Below are 26,967 nucleotides of genomic sequence, written 5' to 3' on the forward strand. Positions count from 1 at the left end.
TGTAGAATATTCCAATCTAGTATAATAAAACAGGTAAGTCGGGCATGAGAAAAATAAGTCAAGTTGTCCATTTCAATTTAGAGATTTAGTTGGAATGTGATTTACAGATTAGTAACAACCGTTTGAACACTTTTAGTAGTTAAACCGTTTAAATACTTTTTGTAAGAGTTTTTCGCCCATACTTCTTAAGATCTCTGAAGTAATGTTGATATTCTGTCCCCATTATGATTTTAGGTTTTGGACGTGAATAGAGAAGGGAATCGGTTCGGACGTGGGGAAACAGACACTAACTCAACCTGTCAGGGCTGAACGGGCACAAGCCCTAAGTGTCCATTCAGACATCCGGACAAAACGGGCGGATATTTCAGATTTTTCTCCAACAATGTGTTCGTCCGTGACCGATTTGATAGTCGGACAAACCGGGTATCGATCGATCGGGCACCAGTCACTAATGAGCAAATAAAGAAACTTTTATTCGAAATTAAAACGGTTTAGTAGCTAAATACAACTTTCTAAACTTCCAATTTACAATTCCAAAAAGTAAATGAATACAAAATTAAAAGATAATCATTGAGATTTCTCATGGATTACGAGAGGTTGTATTCTTCTTCTCATGGATTACGATCGATGTGGATTCTTAGGTTATTGATGAAATATTGAGATTTTGGAGGAGAGAAAGACTAGAGAACTAGAGAGGCGAAGACAAGATTAAGAAAAGTGATTTCTATGGTTATATATATTTTTACTCTTTAAATCTGACGGTTGTAGCTAATCCTACAAATCTAAAGGCTTAAAATCAATTATATAGGCGGGCGGGTAAAACATGTAGGATAAACGAACGGGTATAAACGGGTCCGGTCGGGCAGATTGACTCAGTCGGATCACCGGGGTAAGGACTTATGTCCGCGTCCGTCCGCTTAAGTTCTTTCGACTGGGCGGGTACGGACCGATTCGAGCATCGGACAGTCACAGACCCTTCGGAGTCGGACGTTCGTGGGCGGGTTCCGGGTTTCCGAGTCAAAATCCCGCCCTTAGACGTGGATCAAAGTGGTAAATTTGAGAAGATAAAGAAAATAAAAGAAATGGAAAGAGAAATTTATATTTTTTTGTGTTTTTTTTTTTGGAAGCCGACTACGATCTACGTATGTCGTTACATTGGCACTTGATACATCATAGATGTGATAAGCTCGATAACCGCTCACTCAAACAATAACAGGACCGGGCCTATAGCCCAACTAGAACATGGTCTAAAGCCCAGCAACATTATTTACACCCTAATAATCCCAATATGAATAACCAAAGATTCCACCTTCTCTGGAATTCGAACCTGGGACCTCCAGGGCTTTCTGGAGTTTATGTCAACACCTCGGAATTGCCCGCGGTAAAAAAAAAAAAGGAGATTCTTTTTTTGCCACGTTTGCAATTGTGATGTGAATGAATTGAAACACACATCACCATTTATTTTGGAATCTAATTTAACAAAATTACTGAAAATATTTAATTGGAGATGATTTGTTTTAACAATTAAATGAAGTTAAATTGAGTGTAATTTAAATTGGATTGTAAGTATTTTTGCCGGGAGGCATTTGAGAACGCTAGAGGTCATTCATTTTAAGTTGTTTAAATTTATTTTTTGTTCTGTAAAAACGTTAATTAAGAGAAATCTGATGCGTCGATGGGACGTGGATGGAAAAAAAATCTCCAATTGACAAGAAAAAATGGAGAACTTAACAACAAACGACAAGACATCCTACATGGAAATTCATCAAACTATATTTTTCTTTAGGACACATAGCATAGAATGGATGATTGATGAATTGATTTTAGGCCTATAAGTCTATAACTTATTAATTTTTATGACCATACTCAAATACATAGGACAACACGTGGCCAAGCGAGATATGGACCTTGCACGGACTCACCGCAAAAACCAATTAATTATCCGGAAGTTCATCCATTCCATTTTGGTTTCATGGATCATAACATATATCAAAATTTTATATTGTGGAATTTATCCATAATGTTATCTGTTACAATACCAATTAGATTATGAGAAATATGACAAATATTAGTAGGACCCTTCACTTCAAATTCTTTTTTACAAGTTTTTACTCATAACAGTTTGATGAATAGCAGTTACATCTACTTGTACATGAGTAAGAAGATAAGGTAAAATTATTGGATAAGTTTGGATTGATCTTTCCAAATTAATACTACTTTTAACTTCACACTCCACCCTAATCAATTGTGGAAAATGGATTTCGATTTTGAAAGGCTCCTACTTTAGAACTTATCTTTGACATTCTGTGATATTTTAGTCTATTAACTTGTCACTGCACACACGAACTAATTCACATAATCACTACCATATCTTAATTATAAACAATTTATTTACAATTACCAAAAACTAAATTAATTTAGATTTTTCTAATTAACTTGAGAGTTCATTAATTAAACATCATAATTAATCTAACGGTAATATGTGTGCCACATGGGCATATTAATTTCTTATACGAGGTAAAGGTTAAAATATTGTCCGCCAATGAGGAAGAGACTGACCCAACTGCACGTGCCATGATGCCCCCTTGATTACGTGCACAGAATGTAGACACGTGTGACAATGAGACGTAGGTGAACAGCTGGCTTAATCTCGATCACCATCTTGCACCCTTTGATTAGTGATACGTGCACGAGATTACGACACGTGTATAATTTAGACTACGTGTACAGATGGCATCATCTCGATCGCCTAAAAGGGACCACTTTTCCTCCTTCCTAGAACCAGCCAACCAGGAGGAAACGCAGACCATGCTTCGCGACAACCCATGAAAGTAAGGAATGTTTGGATTATTCGTAAATGACGAAACTACCCTTATCCTGTTTTCTTCTACTTAACCCAAGAATTTTAGACCACCACCTCGATTAGTGGTTAGGTAGTATATAATTTGTTGAACTTTTGTGTATTGGATAATTTATTGAATTTGATTATCAATAAAAATTGATTTAGGAATAAATAGATCTTTGGTTTCATAGGATGACTTGAAAGGTCTCTGTATAATCTTTAAGACTCAACGTAGTTATCGAGCTTATTCAATTCACGATATAATATGTTCATGATATGAAATGGCTTTGGAGCCAATATCAAGTACAAACGAACTTTCGTTATTTCAACAGTCTATGTAAAACTAATACAACAACCGTTTTGGAGAAACATCGGAGCTTTCGGGAGTACAAAATTTTAGATAGAAATTTTGTCCAAATCTTTGTTTCTCTCAAACCCTACCACCATTTTTTCTCGACGTTGTTAAAGGCTGTTGATAAACTACCATTATTGACGACATTTAATATCTTTCATCTGATCTTACCTCCTTCAACAATTGCCCTCCGAGGTAATCATTCTACGATTGCCACTCTCTCACTACCATAATTATCATTTTTCTCTTTTTTTTCTCACTATATTTCCCCTCTTCTCTCTCCTTCTACATGTTTCCGCGAAAGAGAAATCCCTCCTCATAATCAAATCAACTTCTTGGTTGGGGGATATCCCCAAAATAGAAGTTGGGGGATATCCCCAAAATAATTGGTGACATTCCAGTGAAAAGACCATTGCCATGACAAATAAAGATAGAATGTGGAAGGGGGGGGGGGGGGAGGAGGAGAGTGCAGTGATTCGACATTCACTCCGTAATATCTATGTCCTACGCTCCATTTCACTCGAAGTGAAATCTACAATTTATAAACATTGAGATAAATTTAATGGGGTATAGACTCGCGCGTAGCTACCATACCAAAAAAAAATTTAACACTCGAGAAGCCCACGACTTCAATACTATGTGAGGAATGAAGATTTTTTTTTTACTTTTATAGAGTGGAAACAAAAGATGTTTAAATCCATCATAAAGTTAGGCGAAGAAGACAAAAGAGATAACAGGTGTCATTTTTCAATAATCGGTTGGGTTTTATGGTAATTATAAATACTCGAAATGAAAGAGAGACTTGAGTGAACCTTATCCGTTTCTGTCTCTATAAAAGTAGAGCAAAAACCCAAATCAATCAATCATATTCAGAAAACACAAGAAATTTTTAGAGAGAGAAAACAAAAGTTACTCCATTTGATTTCAAACTTTCTCCTTCAATGGCCGGCAAGAAGAACTACTTCACTAAAACCACACACCATTTCATAACCCTAGAGAAAGAAAATCAATTTACTTCAGACACTATGTTCGAATTTGACGAATCCGAAAATTGGAATTCAAATCATTCATCATCAACAACAACAGATCTTCAATTCAAAAAACCAATTCGAAGTTCAAGATTTTCGAAAAAATCATCATCTAAAATCGTTCCTAATAACGATTTACCAGGTGGAAATACATCATCATCATTGCCGATTAACGTACCCAATTGGTCAAGGATTCTTAGACAAGAATATGGATCTAATCAGAGGAGAGAGAATAACGATGATGATGATGATCAATCTGATGATGATGAAGATCATCAGAAAAGAATTCCTCCTTGTGAATTCTTCGCAAAACAATTTGAGAAAAACAGAGTTTCTTCTTTCTCAGTTCATGAAGGAGTTGGAAGGACTTTAAAAGGTAGGGATTTGAGTAGAGTTAGAGATGCCATTTGGGAGAAAATTGGGTTTCAAGATTAACAAATAGTTTTAGAGAGAGAGAGAGAAAAAGTAAGAGCTCATCTAAAATCTAATACTAGTTTTTTAATTAATACTAGTGATATTAGGTTTTGTTTTACATTTTTAATCTATGTTTACTGGTAATGAACCTAGTGAATCATTAATTGTTCTAAATCTAACTTACCCATAATTTGTATTTTAAATGTTTCATTTGTTTGAGATTATGTGGTGATCTTGAATCATGATAGAAGGTATATTTAAAGTTCTGAATTTTTTTTTAATGTAGTTGTGTTTTAATTGATTAATGTAAGTTTTCTTTTGTAACCTTTTTTGCTTGCAAGTTTTGTTGTTTGATAGAGTAATATTAGACTACAAGTTAAAGCCTACTCTAGCTGTATACCGAATAAATTATCTATATTTTTTAGTCAATTCTCCTGTCTCTCTGATGGATTTCGCCCCTTTGATGTGTTTCGCCCCTCTTGTTTGACATTTGATTCATCTTTAGGTTTGGATTAAATCTAACTTTGTAACATCTTCGGCCCGAGAATTTTGCCCAACCTTACTTGTGATATAAACTATGTTGGGTTAGATATATAAAACTATGAAATTATTAACAAATTTCAATCGTACAAGTCACAATTATAGCACCTCAAAGCCACGCGACTGACAGGTTCATATTGATTTATAAATCCATTAGCCTTAGTGTGAGTAAATTAATATATTTATAAATCCATTAGAAATATAAAAGATTAACAAGTTCACATGACTCGCCTCCTTTGGACTCGCACATTAATATATATATATCTGTCATATTTGAGGCTTAAATGCCAAATATGTATTTGTCTTTAAAAACGATTGTAATGCGTCTAAAGTTCAACTAATCTAGTTATATTTTATTTATACTCAAGTTCAATGAATCCTCTATTAAAAAAAGTTCAATAGATCCTCGATTTGCATTTTACGTGATCAACCTTGAGATCTCCTCATTTCGGAATGAGTGGCCTTAGAGGTGAGACTAAAGCATTACTATTTGAAACTACATGATTATTGAGTGAAACTCTATCTCCAAACAATATGATATTGTGAGGGTTTGTTAGGGTTAGAAAGATAGAGTGGTCCATGTCGACATCTTTTAGCTTTTTGGAGTGGTGAACTGTAAAGAAGAGCAGGAATAAAATGAACTCAAAAATGCTTTTGGTGCTTAACGGTTGGCATTGGCATCATCTCCTATGTGCTTTTCTAATTTAGTATATCCTATATTCTCTGTATTACTTACTACTTTCTTTTCTCATATATGTTTGGGAGATTTTGACAATGACCCCCACTTCAATAGCAATACTAAGACTTCACTCCCGTTTTTCTAAAATTTTCGATTTACACCCCCAACTGTGAAAATGCCGTTAAAGTTCTGTGAAGTGGCGCTCGTGCTAGTTGCACATACAATGTATGACGAAAATACCCCCCTTTTTAAATTCATCTTCATCTCCCGAAATCCTAATTTTCAAACTTCTCTCCATATTCAAACTCTATTTCTAGAACTACAATAAAACCTCCACTCACTATATAAATCAAGTGATGATCTTCTAAAATGGCAATGACAAATACCTTCCCAACATGTTCTTGTCTGAAAATCCTCTCATTATCCAATTAAAATCTAAGAGATGAATCTAGTTTTGGGGGTTTACCCGATGGACAATTATTGGTGACCACCACTAATTAATTCTATGTTTCTAGTTTGTTGAGCGGAAATTGAAATAGTTCTAGTTACTTGAGAACCAAATTCATCATCTTTTACTTGAATTTTAATTTGAGAAATCGGATGAGCAAATGGAAGTGCAGAAGTTTCGTTCCAATAGGGTTTTGAGAGTTGAAGTTGTCGAGTTCTAGCAACAATAGTTTGGGTTGTTCCATTATGTCGTGGCCGCTTACTATTCTTTAATTCTTAAAAATGGAATACCACAAGCAGTGAAGCGAAGACGACGACAACCATTAAATCCATATCGGATAACAATTTTGCTTCAGTCATATTAAAATTTAAATCTCCTAAAGCATAATTATTTGATTGGAAGAAGAATCCTGCAATAAAAGCCTCACTGATAAAGTGGTGGTGGCTTCAACTTTTCTGTTTAGAATGGAAGACATTGGGGTAAATTTTTCTAAGTTTATTTGTAGAGAGAATAGGAAACATGGGAGACAAATAATAAAATAAAAGATGACAGACAAATACTCTTCAATGTGCCTACCATGAGAGAAAGAGATGAAGACAACCCTAGACAGAGAAGACATGAAGATGAACAAAGAAGCAAGATGATCTAAAGAAAAAATGGAAATATTTTATTTGAGTTTTGGGAACAACGGAGTAATTAGGTTTTGCAGCTAAAAAGAAGAGGAAATTTGAATTAAAGAGGGTATTTCCGCCATACACCACATGTGCATATGGCACAAGCACCACTTAACAAGACTTTAACGACATTTACAATATTGGGGGTGTAAATCAAAAGTTAAAAAAAACGGAGCGTAATCCTAGTATTGATATGAAAGTGGAGGTCAATGTCAAAATCTCTCTATATGTTTTATAGTATATTAGTATGTCTTTGTATATCAACCATCAGACTTGTGTTGTGGGAGGGTGGGCACTGCGGTGCAGGCATTATAAATGAAGTAAAGGCGGTGTGCACGCTCATTGCAATTTTGATTTGAAGTTTGACAATCTTTTTGTTCTTTTCTTTTCATCTTTATCAGGAGGAGATAAAGTCCTTCCGTACAATCACGGTAGAAACTCAAATTAAGCACAAATTGTGAAGAGATCTTGTGTGATATGGGGCCTTACAACAACTATGCCCTCCCAGTTTGTTTTATACATCTATGTTAATGTTTGAGGTTTGAATATTGTTCTCCCTTTTCTTTTCTACTTTCATCTTTCTCCCTCCCACCTTAAGATTACTGTGGGTTAGGGTTGCACTTTAGGGTTGCACCTTTTAGATTCCTGGAAAATGAAGAAAATCTTGAATCACGAGTTTCAAGAAGGTAAGTGGGAGTAAACAAACCTTCCGGGTCCGTATGCAGAGTACATACAAAAGATTGAGTACGACATAAGGTGTTGTATAACAGTAACGAACTGACTCAATAAAGGACCACACACAAAAGGATAAAATGCCATTTTGGGCATCTGAAGATCTATAAGCATAGATCAAAAGGATGATAGGATTAGAGAGACTCAGTACGCTGAGATGCTTGAGATCCGAAACAGAAAATCTAAGACTCGGAAAGTCTAAAAGAATTTCGACCCAAAAACTCATGACAGAGGGCGTTGCAAAACTCGGAGTCTAAAAGACACCGATGAGCTAGCACGCATGAGAGAGACATTTATGTTCGAAAACATAAAGTCAATCATGTTGGACATGATTAGCATTTAAACATCCGAATTCGGATTGGAAAACCGAAACACTACTTAGTACATCCTAGAAGGCTAAAGGATGAAGTAGTACAAAGTTGAACATGTCATCGTAGCAAACTTCCAGACATGGAAGGAAAGTAGGCTAAAAGTGTTTTAAGCCAGGAACTGTTGCAAATACTACACAAAGAATTAAAGGCCTTAACCCTAGTAAAGATTACTAGATATTATCAAGGTTGAAGATAGTAATCTTCAAATTAATTGATAATAAGCAAAGTTTAAAACCGACTACCAAGGTGGTCAAACTAAACTGTCACCTTAGACATAGTATGAGATTCATACACAGTCTAAGGCATGAGGTATAATTTTAAACCTCGACAAGTAAAACTGAGTGGGTAAAAGGAGTTTTACGGAAGAGGCTCAGATTTACAACTCTCGTTATCAGAAATAATAAGAATTATTTCACCAGTCGTCTAAACTTGGTTTAGTGTTTAAACGACAGTCCATCGATAATAAAACGTTCCGAATAGGTTTGTCAGATACGTGATCTGATGAATGAGACCCTATTAAGTGAACTTGGAATAATTATTATCAAAAAATCCCTGGTCCATGTCATTGCATGGACAACAATGACTCACGAAGACTAGCACGGGAGTCGATGGGATAGCGCAGTTTCATGGGCTATATGAATAGTATACTCTATTCGACTACGTGGGTGTGTAAAAGGTTTATACACTGGATAACCCTCAAATGAGAAGTACATCACTCGTGATGAACGTCAATACTTCTCATAAAGACAATTGGAGAGATTCCTCAAAACATGAGTGCTCCACTCATCTTATGTAAGGAATGCCCGACTTTGGTTCCGTTAAACGCCGCGCCGTAAAAGGAGGTTATAAAGACGGATACTGGGAAGGACAGGATAGACATGAAGTTAAGTGGGAGCGCAAGAATGGATTGTGTCACCCTAATCACATTAGGTACAAAGTGTCTCAAGGCCACTTGATGAGTAGCAACTGAAAATGCGTGGCCGCGCTCAAACGGATTAAAGTTAATCGTTTGTCTTTTACAGTTGTACTCGGATATCAAGAAAGTCTGAATGACGTGACGTACCAGATGGGATACTAAATTGACACGGGAATCGAGGCATTGCACTTGTTCTAAGTCCAAGTGGGAGTCTGAAGGAGTTGAAGGAGATGTCCTTCGACCAAGGTGACAATGCGAAAAAATTGTCGGATAGGACAATTGATGTGGAAGATCATCAAGTCCGATTGATTTAGGGATCGTAGAGTTGTAGCTAGAGACCAACTACGATCGTCGAATTACGAAGTAATTCGCGGCTAACTTCGATCGGATCCTACAACGGGTTACACATAAGAGTGACAAATTGATCTAGGATATGACTAGTGGGAGTGAGATATAATCATGGGAGTGTCCCATAAACATATCTCATAGGCCTAAAAAGGAATTAGGCAAAGATAGTACAAAAGGCCAAAAACAGGGTTTTGGGCCTAGACCGGTTCGGGTACTTCTAGGACTCGGATTGGGCTGAATTTTGGAGGGTTAGTTGCTGATATAATAAACATTATATCTGCCAATTTTCGTGGTGTTTGGGCACCTCCTCCTTAGGGAATTGAGAAAATACCAATAGTTGCTATTTTCGACTATTTCCCTAAATCTTATTCTAAAGGGTGTTTTAGGAAACCTAAAAGGAGGTGGATTCTTATTAGGGTTCTATATAAACACTCTTAGCGCAGAGAATAAGGTGTGGAATTTCTCTCTAAGCTTTCTTACTCTACCACATCAAGTAGAGAGGAGAAAGTGAGCTAATTCCCATTACTATCAATCTAGTCAAAGAAGAAGGTGTTCTTCTTTTCCAACCACCATTGGTGTGCTAGCTATACAACAAGGTGGGAGATCAAATTGATTGCTCGTGTCCCAAGTAGAGGAGCTACACTTGAAGCTCTTGGTCTTCTTCAATCAATTCAACTAGTTCGAGGGAAAAGCGATTAAGGTAATCTACTATCTCCATTAGATTAATTACTAGTTTTGCATGTGATCCTGGGAATACTAGTGTAGACATTAGATGTCATATTTCCGCTATAAACACTAGTAGAAGGGTGTAAATCCCTACATCTCTCTCTCTCTCATCTGGTTTGGGAAACTTATTCCCAAACACATGAGACCAAGAGAGAGAAAAAATATCCTTGCTTATGGGTTCTTTTCTAGATAGATTGTGAATATTGATGACGTGAAAAAGTAGCTTCCTGAAAATCGTCTTGATTATCGCCCATGTTACTTCGAGTTACTGTTCTTACTTACCGTGGGTGACGAAGTTGGGGGGAGGGAACATGGAAAGAAACTCTGGCGCTCAAGTCAGTAAAGTGTTGTTGGTTAAAAGTCTATAATAATTAAATGGTAACGATCAAATCCCTTTCAAGGGCAAGTCTATGTTGTTTATATAAACTTACATGGCGGTGGCGAGTCCCGACTTATTGGAGGCCACATGGCAAAACCATTAATAAAACCTTTTACTCATAGTAGATATGATAAAGGGCGAAACTAAAGACTGCGAAGATCGAAAGACCGGTGAAAACCTAACCAGACCGGACTAAAAAACTCCGATTTAGAATGGTCAGTCATTTTTTGATTGAATTGGTCTTTAGGTCTGATAAACAGAAAGTAATTAATATATAATCAATATACTACTGGCATACTGAAATGCTTAAATTTTTTAAGTCATTCCAATTGATTTTTTTTTGAATAATCAACGTAGTAGACATCATGTTTTATTGAAGTCCATTGCTCTTGTTCTTAATCTAGTTTCGATACACTATTGAGTGAAGGGAAATAACACAAATTGTTGTCACTGTTGGATCATATCCATTTGATCTTTTGGGCACATAGTCTCAAAATAGTCTTTTCATTGTTAATATTTGGTTAAATAAAGTTTAAATTAGGTTAAAGCCGAAAACTGAATCGAAAGACCAGTTTCTAAATAGGTGGTCTATTTTATCCGTACGAACTTTTGCTCTGATTTGTTACATATAAAAATCAAACCATTATATTAAGTACCCGCTCAAATATGTCAAAAATCCAGTCCACATGGACCTGTTTCACCCCTACATATGATCATATCTCTAGATATGACAAACAAATAATTAGAGACATCTGGCTTTCCGCGTAGCTGCCATTTCTTTCAGGCAAAGCAGCGATCAAAGTGTGGAGCATATTTTTGCAAACCTCTCGTCTATGGTTCAAATTGCAGAGCTGACTCGAATCCTGTTTCTTGTAGCTTTTATCAGACTTCAGTATGCTCGACAGCTTGAGTTGTGTTTCGGGTTCCCAGGACGGACCCAACATTTCAGAATGGGTTCCCGCCCAAGGCTCTACTTGCCACCCCTAAATCAAACACATGAAAAGTGTAGAGAATGGTTAAAAGCTCTTCCCTAGTACAAATTTAGGATGAACATGTCAGAAAAAAGGAACCTTTAATATTTTGTGGGAGGCGCCTTTAAATTTTTATAAAAGGTAGTCCTAACAGGAAATCTAGCAAGATCTTTGTTGTTTTCCGGAGGAGGGATTCCTCTTCCGGATCTTCCTCTTTGTTAGATTGCATTATCTTATTAGATCTAAAATAAGAGAATCTGGAAAATATTGCATTACGTCCACCATTCCCCTCCGATTTTCTCTAGGATTTGGTAAACCCTAATAATTGGAATGTCGCTCAAAACCTTCAAGAACTAGATCGAAGCGAAGATAAACACAATAATTGTGATTTTGTGATTGAAGGAGATGAATATTTTTATGGTGGTGATGATGCGAAAGCCGAAGAATTCATAGCCCAATTTTATGAACTAAGGAGACTTCAACAGTTGGATTTGATAGGCAGAAACATGGGAGAAAAAGAAAAAAAGATAGTATTACCCAGGAACAGTTCGACATATTAACCAGAAATTTTCTCCCTCAATTGGAGAAATCCAGGGATGAACCCAATTAGAATATGTCTAATTGGAAGAAGAAGAAGAACAATGAAGAAAAGATGAAAGATGGGGTTGATGACTCTCCTTTAGAAATTTTAGACCTAACTTTGTTTGATTTGTATAACTATATGGATGACTACTATCTTTGTTTTGGAAAATCCAAATTGGGTGTACAATTGGATCAATGATGCAGGCGCATAGGCGTGTGGGCCCACGTCCACGCGTGCCCACACCCTATTAAGTCATAATAGTAGTTTATTTAGTAGAAAAGAAGTTACTATAATTTGATATTTCTTTATTTTAAAGTTTCTATGTTTGAGTAGTTTATTATTTTAGGAATCCTAGTTTGAGTCTATCTAGGAAGGTTTATTATCTTATAAAAGGGGATCTAGTCTATGTTATTATTCACCTTGAAGAGAAAATCAATTGAAGTTATTAAGATTTTAAGTTTAGTTTATCGTTTTCTTTAATTATTCTTAGTTTATTTAATTGTTCTTTAATTACTCCGCTGCGTCTACATCAAGTGGTATTCAGAGCCATCAAAATTCTGGATTTTTTTTTTAGTATTATTATCATGAAGGTTAGTTCTAATATCAATGGATTCTTCATCTTATGGTGATGAAAGTTTGTTTGAAGAAAGATTGAATTACGAGGAAGATGATTTATCTTACCAAGATAATTGTTTCAATGATCGACAAGAAGATAAGTTTTCACACTATGAGGAAGAAACCTTCGATGAGTCGAGTATGGATGATTTTGAATATGAATGGGACTATTCAAAACACAACTACGAAAACAAAATAAAGATAGAAGAAAATCATCATAACCCAAAAAAGCATTCGACATGTTCATATGTTTGGGAACCCGGAAACAAACCATGTAAGTCTTCTTATTCGTATTATCCTTCTTCATCTTCTTATATCGAACAACCACCACCACCTCCGTACTCTTATCCGCCAGTCACACACCAAACCACCCTACACACTCAATCTGGTTTACCCGTTCTAAGTTCCCCCTTCGATACAAACACAACACCACTTTTCGGACATACCATCACAAACCCTTGCCCCGTAACACCACAACCATCATACACTGGACGAACACAACCATACACCACCACTCCATATTCAGCCACTTCCCCGTTCATCATAGAAACATCAGCCACCTCCCACATCAAACAGCAACCTACACATCCAACCTTCGATATCCACACCAGAACCCAACCTACTGATTACACACGCCCCATGGAACCTACCCATACCCCATCCATGCACACCAGCCTCCCGTTCACCTACCATGACAACCGTTTCCACCACCCAACTTACCATACCCGACCAACCGAAAGCACCAACATAACCTATACCCGCCTACCCGATTTCACTGTTACCCAACTACAATCCCAAACAGAAACTATACCCTATTACCCACACACCACAACCCATCAATCAACACCCACACGAGAACACATCGAAACCCACAACCGTCCACTAGAAACCCAACCCTTCACACGTACCCAGCAAACAGAACCCAACGTTTCAACCTACCACCACCCACTCGAGCATAACACTGTTCCTACTCCAACAATCAAAGAGAAGACACCAACTTTTGCCTCCGAATGGGACAACATCAATAAAAAGTTATCATCGGTTACAAAATTTGAAGAAGCTTTCGAAAATCACAAGAAGGAAACTATGGAAAAATTCGATCAAGTCAATGATTCGATCATGAAGCTATCTAAACAACTCGAAGGCATATGTAAGTCTCCCTCTTTTACCACTACTCCTTCTTCTACTACTTCCATTCAAGCATCATTACCACTTCCAACCACAACACCAACTTCAAATTCCCTACTTGGACAACCTAACACTACCCCAATCCCGATTCACATTAACCCTACATCACCACTCTCACCGGTTTTCCCACTAACATACATAAACCCTTCAACCTCCATGGTCGATACTGTTGAAAGAAATTTTCTTCATAAAATAAATACTAGTTTTTCAATGAGGGATGAAGAGAAATTCGTTGAGACAAATAAAGAAGAAGAGGTCCAATTAAATAACACAAGCTCCGGCAATTTATTTGATCCGTATATAATTTCGAGAGAAGAATTAGTTGTTTCGAATCACAAAATTCTTCCACATCAAATTGTGTCGTCATTGGTGTTACCTCCTCATTATCATGAACTTATTACAACTTTTAGGTTGTCTTCATGGAACCTATTGGAATATACCGATCACGTCTTCGATACAATGTCCCTTGATGGGGTTTCACCTACTCGATTCTTTCCATTCAAGGAAGAAGTTAATAGGACACCGGTTCTTGCTTCACAAAATACTTCTACTACAAAATTGAATTTTTGTGATATACTGGCTAAGGTGGTTCCAAACTTGACAATTTGTGATGAAGTTTTGGTTTATAAGCTTCACGAAGATGAACGTGGGAAAATATCTAAAGTTGTTTTTTACAACTCCGTCTTATGCGTTTCGGATGGAGGGACGTCATTCTTTGTTTTTCCAAGAACAAAAAAGGTGGTATATGTGGTTTCTTTCGTCAAATTAAAAGACGACGGACGATGTCGCAATCTGTTGGACCTTTATATGATGATGTTGCTTTTGCAAGTATCTTGGCAATATATGATTCAGATTATAGTCGGTGATTTGGTCCATTTTTGTCTTCTTCGAATTTTCAGGACCTTTCGTGAAAAATGGGAATTAAGGATCGGTATGGCGAAATTCATCGTATGCGGTTGCGTCAAATTGTTTTCTTCATCGAAAAGGTTCGGGACGAACCTTCTGGGGAACAGGGTGCTGATGCAGGCGCATAGGCCTGTGGGCCCACGTCCACGCGTGCCCACACCCTATTAAGTCATAATAGTAGTTTATTTAGTAGAAAAGAAGTTACTATAATTTGATATTTCTTTATTTTAAAGTTTCTATGTTTGAGTAGTTTATTATTTTAGGAATCCTAGTTTGAGTCTATCTAGGAAGGTTTATTATCTTATAAAAGTGGATCTAGTCTATGTTATTATTCACCTTGAAGAGAAAATCAATTGAAGTTATTAAGATTTTAAGTTTAGTTTATCGTTTTCTTTAATTATTCTTAGTTTATTTAATTGTTCTTTAATTACTCCGCTGCGTCTACATCAATCAAACTGCTGCATTAGAAGAGAAAACGAGGCCAAGTTCAGTTCCCCTGTGGTGGTGGTTCTCCGGTGATGGGGCGGTTCTCCGACGATGAAGACGGTTTTCCGATGATGAAAACTGTTTTTCCGGTGACGGAGACGACTTTCCGGTGAAGACTACAGTAGTTATTTTAGTATTTGTATTAGTATTACTTTTTGTCGACCTTTAGGGTCTTTTCATTCGCGATCTTTAGGGTCTTCTCATTCACGACCTTTAGGGTCTTCTCATTCTCGACCTTTAGGGTCATTTTATTGAGTCTGTGTCTAGTCCCATTTCTTTCTCTTCATGAGGCACTTTGCATTTAAAGGTATGTAACTCTCATGAAGTTTTCATAAGAGAGAATAAGAATGATATATCATCCAGGTAAACAATGTGATTTTGTCACTTATTAATGGAAATGGTTCCCTTGGCTTAAAAAAAAAAAAAAAAAAGAAACAGGAAATCTAGCACACTTCCACTAGAAGAGTTGATTTTTCAGTCAGCGTTGAACTACCAAAAATAAGACTTATTTAATACAAAACACTAAAAGATGAAAAAACCAAATTAAGTAGAGAAGAACAAAAATGCAATTCAACTTTTACTGTCATTATTCAACCACACCACCACCACCCACTGAAAATGGTCTCTTTTCATTACACTTTTCCAACGACAGCCTTAATTGATCTTTGTAAACCCTAAATTCTCTCTTTAATTCCACCAAGGAAAAACCATTTCCCCAAACCAATCCATTTAAAGTTTCAATTTGTCTTCCATTTATAGCTAGTAAAACCACTTTTAGATCCTACCCACCACCCATTAAATTGTTTTTAGTTTTGATTATTTGGTTTTCTGTAGATCTATTATTGTTTTGAGAGGTGTTTGTAGAGAGAGAGAGAGAGGGAAAGATGTACAAGAACCAGCTACAAGAGCTGGCACAGAGAAGCTGCTTTAACCTTCCATCATATTCATGTATAAGGGAAGGTCCTGATCATGCTCCTAGATTTAAGGCTACTGTTAATTTTAATGGGGAGACCTTTGAAAGCCCTAATTTCTGTACGACTTTGAGGCAAGCTGAGCACTCAGCTGCTGAGGTTGCTCTAAGTTCTCTATCTAATAAAGGTCCTTCACATTCTCTAGCTGCAAGGATCCTGGTGAGTCCTGATTTTTAGCTTTCACTTCAAAATTTTGCAGTTAGGGTTTCCATTATGTGACATTTGTGCTACCCTTCTTCAATTTTTAGTGATTATGCATGACATTTATATATATAGAAAGAAACCTGTGAAAAAATTGACAATGATGCTGCTAATTTGCGACTAAGGTAAGTATATGGCTAATCGTACACCTCTAGACATTACTAATTTTAGCAGAGTTTGTGTAGCTCTTCTTCGTTTTCGAGTGGGTTGATTAGCGAGAGACTATCCACGGTTGAAGGACAAGGGCAAACGCCCAAATACTGTATGGTACTCTGAGATTTTCAATGAACAACATGAACTTCAGCATTTGGAGCATTGCTGGTTAAGCTTGTGGGAGAGGTAGTAGGATATGTAAGGGAACTCATAGGGGAGTAGCACGTGTTAGAAGACGACACTTAGTCTCACCTTGCTTAGGCAGCACCTATATCCTAGGTTATAGGTGAAGATGCCACTACCTTGTGATGTTGAAGGATCCGTGGTTAGTCATTGACAATATCGACAATTATGAGTAATCCATAGTTCGTTTTTTTAGAAATGATGACATCCGAACTCTGGTCTCTCCAGTGGAGAAACATAAATGTTACCTATCAACTAAAGTGAGTTTCACTACTTACACTATATTAGAGCATCTCCAATGTGAGACTCAAGACAAAAACCTAAAAATTATAGTTGTGAAATGTTAGTTAAGATTCTCTTTCCTAAGTCGCAAAATAGAGATACTCTAAATTCTTTATGTTTACAATGGAGATCTCTGTAACTCTATATGATACACATGTCACTTATAAATTTAATAGGAAAAAGTAGTTAAAAAAGAAAGTTTTCGATTGGTTTAAATTTTGAAGTTGATGAGGTGACACGTAGAGAAACTCAAGAAAATGCTAATTTTTAGAGCATCTCCAATGGGGCACTCTAACAAAAACTCTAAAGTTTAGGTGTTAAGTGTCAAATGAAGATTCTCTTTCCTAAGTGCCAACATAGAGACACTCTAGATATTTTTGGTCTCCAATGGAGATCTCTAAAATCTCTCTGCTTGATACACATGTCACTTTTAAATTAGATAGGGAAAAAGTAGTTAAAAAGAAAAAAAATTTATTGGTTTAAATTTTAGAGTGACACCTAGAGAGTCTCAAGGAGACACTCTAGTTTTAGAGTGTGTCTCTTGAGTGTCTCTATGCTAAATGCTCCCACGTCATCATGGAGTGTCTCTGTGCTAAATGCTCCCACGTCATCATGGAGTGTCAAATAGAGTGTCCCATTGGAGAAGATTTTCTAACAAAATCTCTAAAAATCCTAAGTGGCACTCTAAGTGTTAGAGTTCGAGTGTTCCATTGGAGGTGCTCTCAAACTCTAAAATTTAGAGTGCCACTTAGGATTTTGATAGTTTTTGTTAAAAGACTTACTCCAACGGGACACTCTATTATGATGTGGATGCATTTATCATAGTGAATCTCAATAAAGACACTCTAAAATTAGAGTGTCTTCTTGAGGTTTCTAAGTGTCACCTAATCAGACTCTAAAACTTTAAACCAATAGAAACTCTTGTTTTTAAACTACTTTTTCCCTATTGAATTTAAGAGTGGCATGTGTATTAAATAGATGTATTTTAGAGATGTCAATTGGAGATAAAAAAAAAATATACAGTTGCCTATTTTGACATTTAGGAAAGAGAATCTTAATCCACACTTGACAACTAGGACTTTTAGAGTTTTTCTTAGAGTGTCTCATTGGAGATGCTCTTACCTCTTTAGGGTCTCTATAATAAATACCCCCACATCATCATGAAGTGTCTAGTAGAGTGTCCAATTGGAAAATGTGTTTGAAGAAAACCTCTAAGAATTCGAAGTGACACTTTAAGTTTTAGAGTTTGAGTATCCCACTAGAGGTTCTTTTAGGTAGTGTTAGTAACTTGTTGGGTGTGTTAGTTGATTCATATCTTAAGTAGTTAATATTAGAGTCAGTGGCTAGTCACCTAACCAGGACTACGGCTAGCCCTAACTACTTGACAAAAAGAAATTGTTAGCTGCTCCCAATTCATGTACATTTCTCATTAAAATTTTGTCTAAATAAGGTAATTTTTGTTATGATTGGTTTGGTAAAGATTTTAATGCTCAGCTCCTACTAAGGGGTTTAGCTAGACAGCTAGTTAGCTGATTACAGCAATTAGTCGAGTCAGACAAAATGTCATAAGGTGACCGACGATTTGTGAAGGACTATAAAGAGTAGTTGGTCACTTTAATAACATAGAGTAATAAACAGAAAGCACTGATTTTCAGGAAAGTTCATTTTGATCTATTTATTCGGGTATGAGCTATCAACTATGTTTTACTCCTGGAAACGAAGAAGAAGAGAGACCCATTAAAACAGTGAATATCCTAAGAAGATACATCATTAAATATTATAGCTCTTTTTAGTAGACTAGCATTAGTATGAATTTTATCATTCACCCCTTTATTCAGCATATAGTTGCAAGCTGCAACAAGATTTGTTCCTCTAATATAGTTGTCCTATTTAATAAACAGGATGAGACAGGCGTCTACAAAAATCTCTTGCAAGAAATTGCACAGAGAGTTGGAGCTCCTCTACCGTTATATACAACCTTCCGTTCAGGTCTTGGACACTTGCCCGTTTTTACCGGCACGGTTGAGCTAGCTGGAATCATATTCACAGGTGAACCAGCCAAAAACAAGAAACAAGCAGAGAAAAATGCAGCCATGGCAGCTTGGTCCTCTCTAAAACAATGTAAGTTGCAACTTCTAGCAAAACTCACCACAGAGTTCGTTTTTGAAGGTTATTGTATAAAGATGAGTATGTAAAATGCTCAAATTTATATTCCCTCAGTACAGAGGTAGCGTGATCTGGTTAGAGCCCCAGATAGGTGGTATTTTACTTTCTGTTCTGCGAAATGACTTGCTTGCGGCTTCACTTGTCTGAAATCTGGGTCTGCCTTGTCTGAGTCTTATGCACAGTACTAAGTCTGGTTCAAACTTATTTTATGTTTAACTCATACTGACCTAAAATTAACCAGAGCCGGCAACTTGGACAAGTCAAGGCAACTTGGACAAGTCAAGGCACAACTCAGATTGTTAAATCACGATTGCATTATAATCATGGTGTCTTTTCAGAGGGTGTTGGTAGAAATTGGAACTTACTTCCCTCAAACTTTTTTTCTGGACAGTGGCAAAGCAATCTTCGCAGTCATCATCTGAGACAGAGAACAATGATGAACAGGAACAGATAACTGTAGCTCGGGCATTACTGAATTACCTTCTAAAGGAAAAACTGGTGCATGCTCCCTCACAATTCCCTAAAAAATTCCCAATGCAAACGCAGAGACCTTCAGGTTCACAGCCTCTCCCTGTGACAACCTCCAAAATACTCCCCTTAATACGCCCCAAATCATCTCAAAGAAATAGACCTGAGACAACATGTACTAATGAGAGCACCTCAAGTTCAAGGAGCCAACCAACTGAAACTCATAGAGTCCAGCCTCAGAAGTTTCCGACAATGGGTTCCGCTCCTTATATCCCCATGAGACATTTAAGGTCACCGTATCATGGAGTAGCTCCGCAGGTGACAATAAGAACAGCAATACCAGTGTTTACTTCACCTCAGCTTCCTCAACCTCCCCGCCGTCCTCCATTAATGGGACCAATGCCTGTGCCTGTTCATATTTCTTCCCCAGTTTGTATCAGGCAGGCTGTGCCAGTGTTTTCTGCTTCACCTGTTCGGGTAGTGGAACAACCATCAGTGCTTTCAGTTCCTACACCACCGGCAGAGTTACTACTTACGAGTGAGAAACCACCAGTTCTCTCAGTTCTTACAACACCGGCAGAGTCACTACTTAAGAGTGAGAAACCACCAGTTTTCCCAGTTGCCCAACCAGCAAAGTTACCTGAGGAGATGGAGGAACTGACTGTTTTTCCCCTAGCAGCAAAGTCATCAGTTCAGACAGAGGAACCATCTGTTTCTCCTTCTCCAGCAACGTCGCCGGCCGGGGTGGAAGAGAGTCGGAAGATTAGCGAAGATGACCTGCAAGAATCTTCAACAGTAGAGGACTTAAAAAAGCTCAAAATTTGATTTTAGCAGAAAAGAATACAAGCATCCTCAAGGAAATGTTCAGTCTTGTGTAACTTTTCTCTTTTCCTCCCTTCCATATTGAAGATTTAGATAGCAGATATAGCAACCTGTACCAAAACTCTAGAAATATATGTTATTTGCTAGGCATTACTCATACATATGATAATCTGTAACTCATTTCCATTGCCATTAATGTCTTTTATCTTTTTTTAGTTCATCTTAAATCTCATATCTTCCTGTGAAAGAATTAGTGTGTAATTGTGTCAATGAAACGATCTCTATGTTCCAAAAGTTATAGATATGGTCTATGCATTTGTACATTTTGTACATGGTTTTGTTGGTGAATGCTCCAAGACTAAGAGACCACCTAATAGCTACTAGGTATCAACACTAAAGAGATTCACAACAGAGATTCAATTTGTCTTCAATAATTTTATTCTTTCTTCGTAACTATGGGTCTTGATTAAAATTGAAATCCCAAAAGATCTTCATAGCCCGGTAGACAAATGGATTCGACATAGAGGTGATTGTATCTAATTAACTTTTAGACTTAATAACTATATAAAAGGAGTGATCTAAATTCTTTCTCCCATCCATTAGATTATCTTACTTGATAACAATATTTTCTTCCTTTGGCCTCCTAGGATTATTCTATTATGAAAGGTGTGAATAAACATAATCTTATTAATTCTCTTTCTTTATCGACCCATTCTCATTTCAAAGAAGATTCTACCAATAATTAACATTAATATAAATAGATTTTCTTTTGAAAAAGAAAGTACAAATATTATATAGATAGTAGTTGTAATCCTACTTTATAAACCATACATGAATTGATCTAATTTTCTTTATCTTAATTTATTAGAACAATAAAAATTTCAACTTTTAGAAGGAATCAAGAACATTTTTTATTTACAAAAGAAGTTGCCCCCACAAGAAAAATAATTGAGCTATATCACAAGTGATCAAACTTATTTTATTTTTGGCTTTCTTATCCTAACCACATATAAAAAAAAAAGGTAATATTTGTTGGAGATGAGAAGCACCATGCCCACTTAGGTTCCACTATGAGCATTGAACTTTAGGTGGATATTAATTAATTCTTTATATCTAAACCCTCGCAATGTAGTGTATTTCATTTATCTAGATAATTGAAGTGTTCGAGACACGTTTTGTTACAGTAAGGATTATAGTTATTTTTCGGTAACAACCTCCAAGTATTTCTAATTTTCATTTATTTGAGTGTTGCAATGACAAAATTTTGTCCATCACTCTTTGGTGTAGCGGTAGGACATCCCTCTTAACTCAATGAGGTCTGGGATCGAGTCTCGGTGAAAGTAGTTTATCACCAAGATTTATCTCATGTAATGTAGGCACTGAAGTAGATATTGTCGGGCTTTAGGTTCTTTCTTGTCGGGCTTTAAGTCTCTTTAATTATTAGTTTAACTTAGGCGGTTATCGTGTTAATTACATCTTAATGATGTATCAATGCCTTGTAACGACTAACGTAGATCGTAGTTGATTTCTTAAAAAACAAAAGATATCCTTGACAAAATTCTTGATGGCTCATTTTTCCTTAAAAGCTTTTCAAAGTTTGACTTTAATTTAGACGGTTTTTTATCCGTCGTCAAAAATCATTTATGCACTTACTATTTCCTTTCTATTTAAGTGTCATGTTTAGTTTTTTTCTTATACAAGAAATGAAATTGTTTTTAGTCATTAAATATCCGTCTGAATCATTTCTTAGAGGAACATTACAACCACCGTCATAATACTCTTACGGTGTAAATAAAGTAAGGGTTATATCTCAAATGACCCCCAACTTTGTGACCAGCTTCCTGGCCTCCTACTTTAGCAAAAATACTCATATGACTCCCTTTTTCGGTTATCTTTAGCTTTTCGTTACTCTCTCTCCTCCATCTCATTTCCTCTCTATGTCACATCATTGACCACGCCACATCATCGTCTTCACCGACAGGGGTCGCCGGCCAGCCAAATTTCCGGTCGGCGACCTTCCAATTTTTTTGTTATTCTCTCTCTAAAAAAAAGAAAATTATTTATTTCCTCTCTCTTTCTCTCTCTAAACTCCGACGAAAGGGGTTTCCCTTCGCCGAAGGTCTGTTATCATTGAAGGTTTGTTCGACAGACCTTGGTCAGTTCATCACGAACAGACCAGATCAGGGTATGTTCGTGATGAACAGACATCGCCGGAGTTTAAAGAGAGAGAGGAAATAAAAAAAATCTTTAAAAAGAAAGAAGATAGAGAATAAAAAAAATTGAAGGTCGCTTGCCGGAAATTTGGCCGGTCGACGACCTCTGGCGGTAAAGACGATGGAGGAGAGAGAGTACGGAAAATTAAAGATAACTGAAAAAGGGGGCCATATAGGTATTTTTGCTAAAGTAGGGGGCCAAACAGGAAGCTGGTCACAAAGTTGGGGGTCATTTGAAAAATAACCCTAAAGTAATTAGATGGACTTTATGTCATGTAGTTTATTTGTACTTTAAATCTGTTTCTGTAAGAATTCGACTCGGTAATTATCGTACTGATGACATCGTATTGATGTATCATTATAACAACAATGGTAGAGAATATAAAAAAAGAAAAAAAAATCTTAAGATCATCCTACCTACTTTTATTTTATACTTAATTACATGAGAAAATCATGGGCTAAGATTTGATTCTACTGTCTCACCAATCTAAGAGGTGTAAAATGGCTGCACCAAAAGGTGGTACACTAAATAACACTATTGTTCATCAATAATTGTGGTAATTTGGAGGGTCTATTTGAGTTCATAATATGCATTGAAATTTAAACAGATGAGTCTATGTCCGAACGCCCTAAACTATTTCAGCCTGTGATATGATATTCGTTAATAGATGTGCTTTCACAATTGCACCATATATATTAATAAGTGAGGATAGGGGTGGGAATCGGTCCGGACGAGCGAAAAACAAACACTAACTCAACCGGTCCTGGCGGAACAGGCACAAGTCCTAAGCGTCCATTCGGACATCCAGACAAAACAGGTGGACATTTCAGATTTTTCTCCAACGAAGTGTCCGTCTGTGACTGTTTTGATAGTCGGACAAACCGGGTATCGTCGGTCGGGTGCCGGTCACTAATAAACAAATAAAAGAAATTTTATTTAAAATAAAAACTGTTTAGTAGCTAAATACAGCTTTTAAACTTCCACTTTACAATTCCAAGAAGTACATGAATATAAAATTAAAAGATCATCATTGAGATTTCTCATGGGTTACGAGCAGTTCTATTCTTCTTCTCATGGATTGCGATCGATGTATTGTGGGTTCTAGGGTTACTGATGAGATATTGAGATTTTGGAGGAGAAAGGGACTAGAGAAGTAGAGAGGCGAAGACAAGATTAAGAAAAGTGATTTCTAAGGTTATATATTTTTACTCTCGAAATCTAACAGTTGTTGCTAACCCTGATCTAAAGGCTTGAAATCAATCATAGATCCTTCGGACTCGGGCAGTCTATATAACCAGGCAGACTCGGTCGGATCACTGGATAAGGACCTATGCCTGCGCTCGTTCGCTTAAACTCTTTCGGCCGGGCGGGTACGGATCGATTCGGGCATCGGACGGTCACAGACCCTTCGGACTCGGGCAGTCATGGGCGGGTTTTGGGTTTCCGAGCCAAAATCCCAAGGTGAGGATAATCTCTTCGCCTGTGACAAAACAAAAGAATTTATTTTCAGTAAAGTCCTCGCCCAAAGAGGGAGATGGTAGTACTTGGTGGTGGTGGTGATCACAGTGAATATGAATTCAGAGCAAACATTCTTACCAATAAAATGAAGGAGTTATAAACTGAGTGGTCCTTTATATTTCAATCTCTATAACATCAAAGAGAATTCGTCCCTTAAAATTATTTTATTTGTAGCAAATTATCGATATTCATAACATTGACAAAAATATTGAGTTGATCGTACCATACACAATGCATTTCAGATAAGCATTTTACACCAGACAGTTGAACAAAAAATGTCAAAAAAATAACGTCGATGTTTTGGAGAAACAAGAAAATATTTCGGGATACAAAATTTTGAATGAAAGTTCTTTTTTTTCCCACTGTTGGAATCGGAGCATATTTCAGATCGGTTCAAATCGTCAAACTCAGAAACGGAGCATGCCATTGTGTTCGTCTCGTCGAACTCTTAAGCTTAGAGCCAAAAATCACGCAAATCCGATTTCGGATGAATGAGGTGTTCAAGTCTGAAGTTTGGACGAAAATTTGTTAAGTTAGGGACCAAACAACAATAAAGAAATGTTGGTTTGAGGGTCATTTGCGCAAAGAGAGCACGTTCAGATCTAAAGGCGCGTGTTGAGTCCGCGTTCATCCAACAGCTCGCGCTAAGCCCTGTCGGGAATGGGGTGGAACATCTTGCGAACCTCAATCTAACGGCCATCTAACCCTCGTGTTGGGTGCGATTCAGGTAGATCCCAAATCGCAGCCGACATGATCTGTTGCAAATTAAGTGAACCGTCACTTTGCTTTCTCAACAGATGCGTCCCTAACCCAACTGACGCGCCCCTAATGACTGTGTGTATTTGAATCCTATTTATAGGACCCAAATGAACTCCAAAATTCAATCTGTTTTTTTTTTTCAAAGCATCAAACATTGTTAGAAGATCACATTAGAGTATTTAAGAAGAATATTTAGCTAGTTTTCAAGGAGTTTCCTAAGAAAGAAGTTCGGTCTATTTGCATTAAGCCATATGTTAGTATACTTTCAAGTTTGACTGCTTTCGGATTCGAAATACCATTCAATCGAAAGGTTAATCGTTGTATCTTAGGAGACAAATTCCGGTAACTGTGTGGTACTATACATCGCGTCAATTGTCTTAAGGAAAGAGGAATACCTCGCCTCGATAAAAAATATTCTTCTTTTTATCCTCTGAGTTTTCTTTTTCTTTTTAGTTCATATGATTTCTTAATCAAAGACATTCTGATAAGTGTGTTGATTTAAAGTAATAAATCAGAAAACACAGAAGGAATATAATTTCTCTTTTCGATCTTAAATCGATAGTAAGATTCGACTATGAATCATCTGTTCTAGATAACAAACATTATTGGTTAGAAATACGAAAGATATTGAGTTGTTATCTTCGTCCTTAGTCATTCTCCATTAATTTAGAAAGAAAGTGTTTTTGATTGATTCACAAATAAAATCGAAGTAGTAACTAGTTTTACTAATGATTCGGTTAGAGACTCGTTGAGTCAACTCGTTGAATCGGTACTCCGAAAACAACACCCACAAGGCCACCACCACTCTTTCTTCGCCCTTGAATTGGTTACCGGTAAATGGGCATTGTCGACGATCTTTATATTTTTATTTTTTAAATCTTTCTCTTCCAACACCACCTCCTGACCACCATCACCTCCCACCACAATCATTTTTCTCTCTTTGTTTTGTCTCCCCTCCTTCTTTTTCTCTCTCTCTCTCTCTCTCTCTCTCTCTCTCTCTCTCTCTCTCTCTCTCTCTCTCTCTCTCTCTCTCTCTCTCTCTCTATATATATATATATATATATATATATATATATTCTAGTGAAGTAGAAGGTAAGTGGTAGTGGGAGGAGAAGAGAAAAAAAGAAAGAGAAGAGAGAAATTGTGGTGACGGTCGGAGGTGGTGGTTGCAAGTGTTAACTAAAAGTCGGTGCGCCAAATGAGAAACAAGAAAAATTTTGTTGTCCCGAAAAATTTACAAAATCTATAATTTCCATTTAGAAATTCGTATCTTTCAAAATTTACATATCTTCCCATAGTAACTTCGGCCAAAAATAATCAATCAAATTCAAATTTAGCGAAAGTCACGCATTGATCCTAAATCATTGACCCACAAAATTGTCTAAATTGAGCTTTAGCAAATTCTCTAACTACCCATAGAACTGCAATCATCTTTTATCTATAAATGTCGCATAGCTTTTTAATAGTGTCGTGAAAACAGAGCATGAGAAGATCAATGATGTCAACACCTTATCAAGGGGGGTCTCTGTACTATGTGTGACAAACAAGCAAAGTTAGAGAGAGAAAGTTTAGAGAGAGAGAGAGAGAGAGAGAGAGAGAGAGAAGCCATGCGTGAGTAAAACACATGCAATAGTTTTAGCAGTGTCGTGGGTAGCATGGTGGGGTCTCGTCTCCACTGGAACGACATCCCTCTGCTAAAGCCAAGTCCACATTACCCATTTACTTAGAGAGAGAAAGTAAAATAAAAAGGAACATGTGGGCCTTTATTTGGACTCGTGGTGGACCTTGATTGGACTAAAGGTGGGCCCATTAAGAAAGCCTATAGCCCATTATTCTTTCCCTGTAATTAAAGCAAAGAAATACTACTAGAGAGAGAATGAGGGAGAGAAAGAAACCATCCCACTAATAAGAAGAACATAAAAAGTAGAAAAGGAAAAGTTTAGAGAGAGAGAGAGAGAGGGAGACAAAGTGGAAGGACTGTTGATCCGATCACTAAAACTTAAAAGAAGAAAAAAAAAAGATACACCCACAC

The 26,967-nt window shown here is 36.8% G+C and overlaps 2 protein-coding genes across 2 annotated transcripts; both read left to right on the plus strand.

Annotated features, from left to right (window-relative positions):
* Positions 1 to 4,046: 4,046 nt before the first annotated feature.
* LOC147550141 (protein S40-4-like) lies at positions 4,047 to 4,960 on the plus strand. The gene has a single exon (XM_086671713.1). The coding sequence runs from the start codon at positions 4,136 to 4,138 to the stop codon at positions 4,655 to 4,657; it is 522 nt and encodes a 173-aa protein (XP_086527839.1). The 5' UTR covers positions 4,047 to 4,135; the 3' UTR covers positions 4,658 to 4,960.
* Positions 4,961 to 15,646: 10,686 nt separating this feature from the next.
* LOC147550142 (double-stranded RNA-binding protein 2-like) lies at positions 15,647 to 20,664 on the plus strand. The gene is made up of 3 exons (XM_086670694.1): positions 15,647 to 16,328; positions 18,890 to 19,109; positions 19,546 to 20,664. The coding sequence occupies exons 1-3, from the start codon at positions 16,083 to 16,085 to the stop codon at positions 20,445 to 20,447; spliced, it is 1,368 nt and encodes a 455-aa protein (XP_086526820.1). The 5' UTR covers positions 15,647 to 16,082; the 3' UTR covers positions 20,448 to 20,664.
* The last annotated feature ends 6,303 nt before the right edge of the window (positions 20,665 to 26,967 follow it).

The sequence above is a fragment of the Eschscholzia californica genome, unplaced genomic scaffold (genome assembly GCF_041429995.1).
Source record: "Eschscholzia californica isolate CP2 unplaced genomic scaffold, dmEscCali1.0.p SCAF_3, whole genome shotgun sequence".
Taxonomy (NCBI): domain Eukaryota; kingdom Viridiplantae; phylum Streptophyta; class Magnoliopsida; order Ranunculales; family Papaveraceae; genus Eschscholzia; species Eschscholzia californica.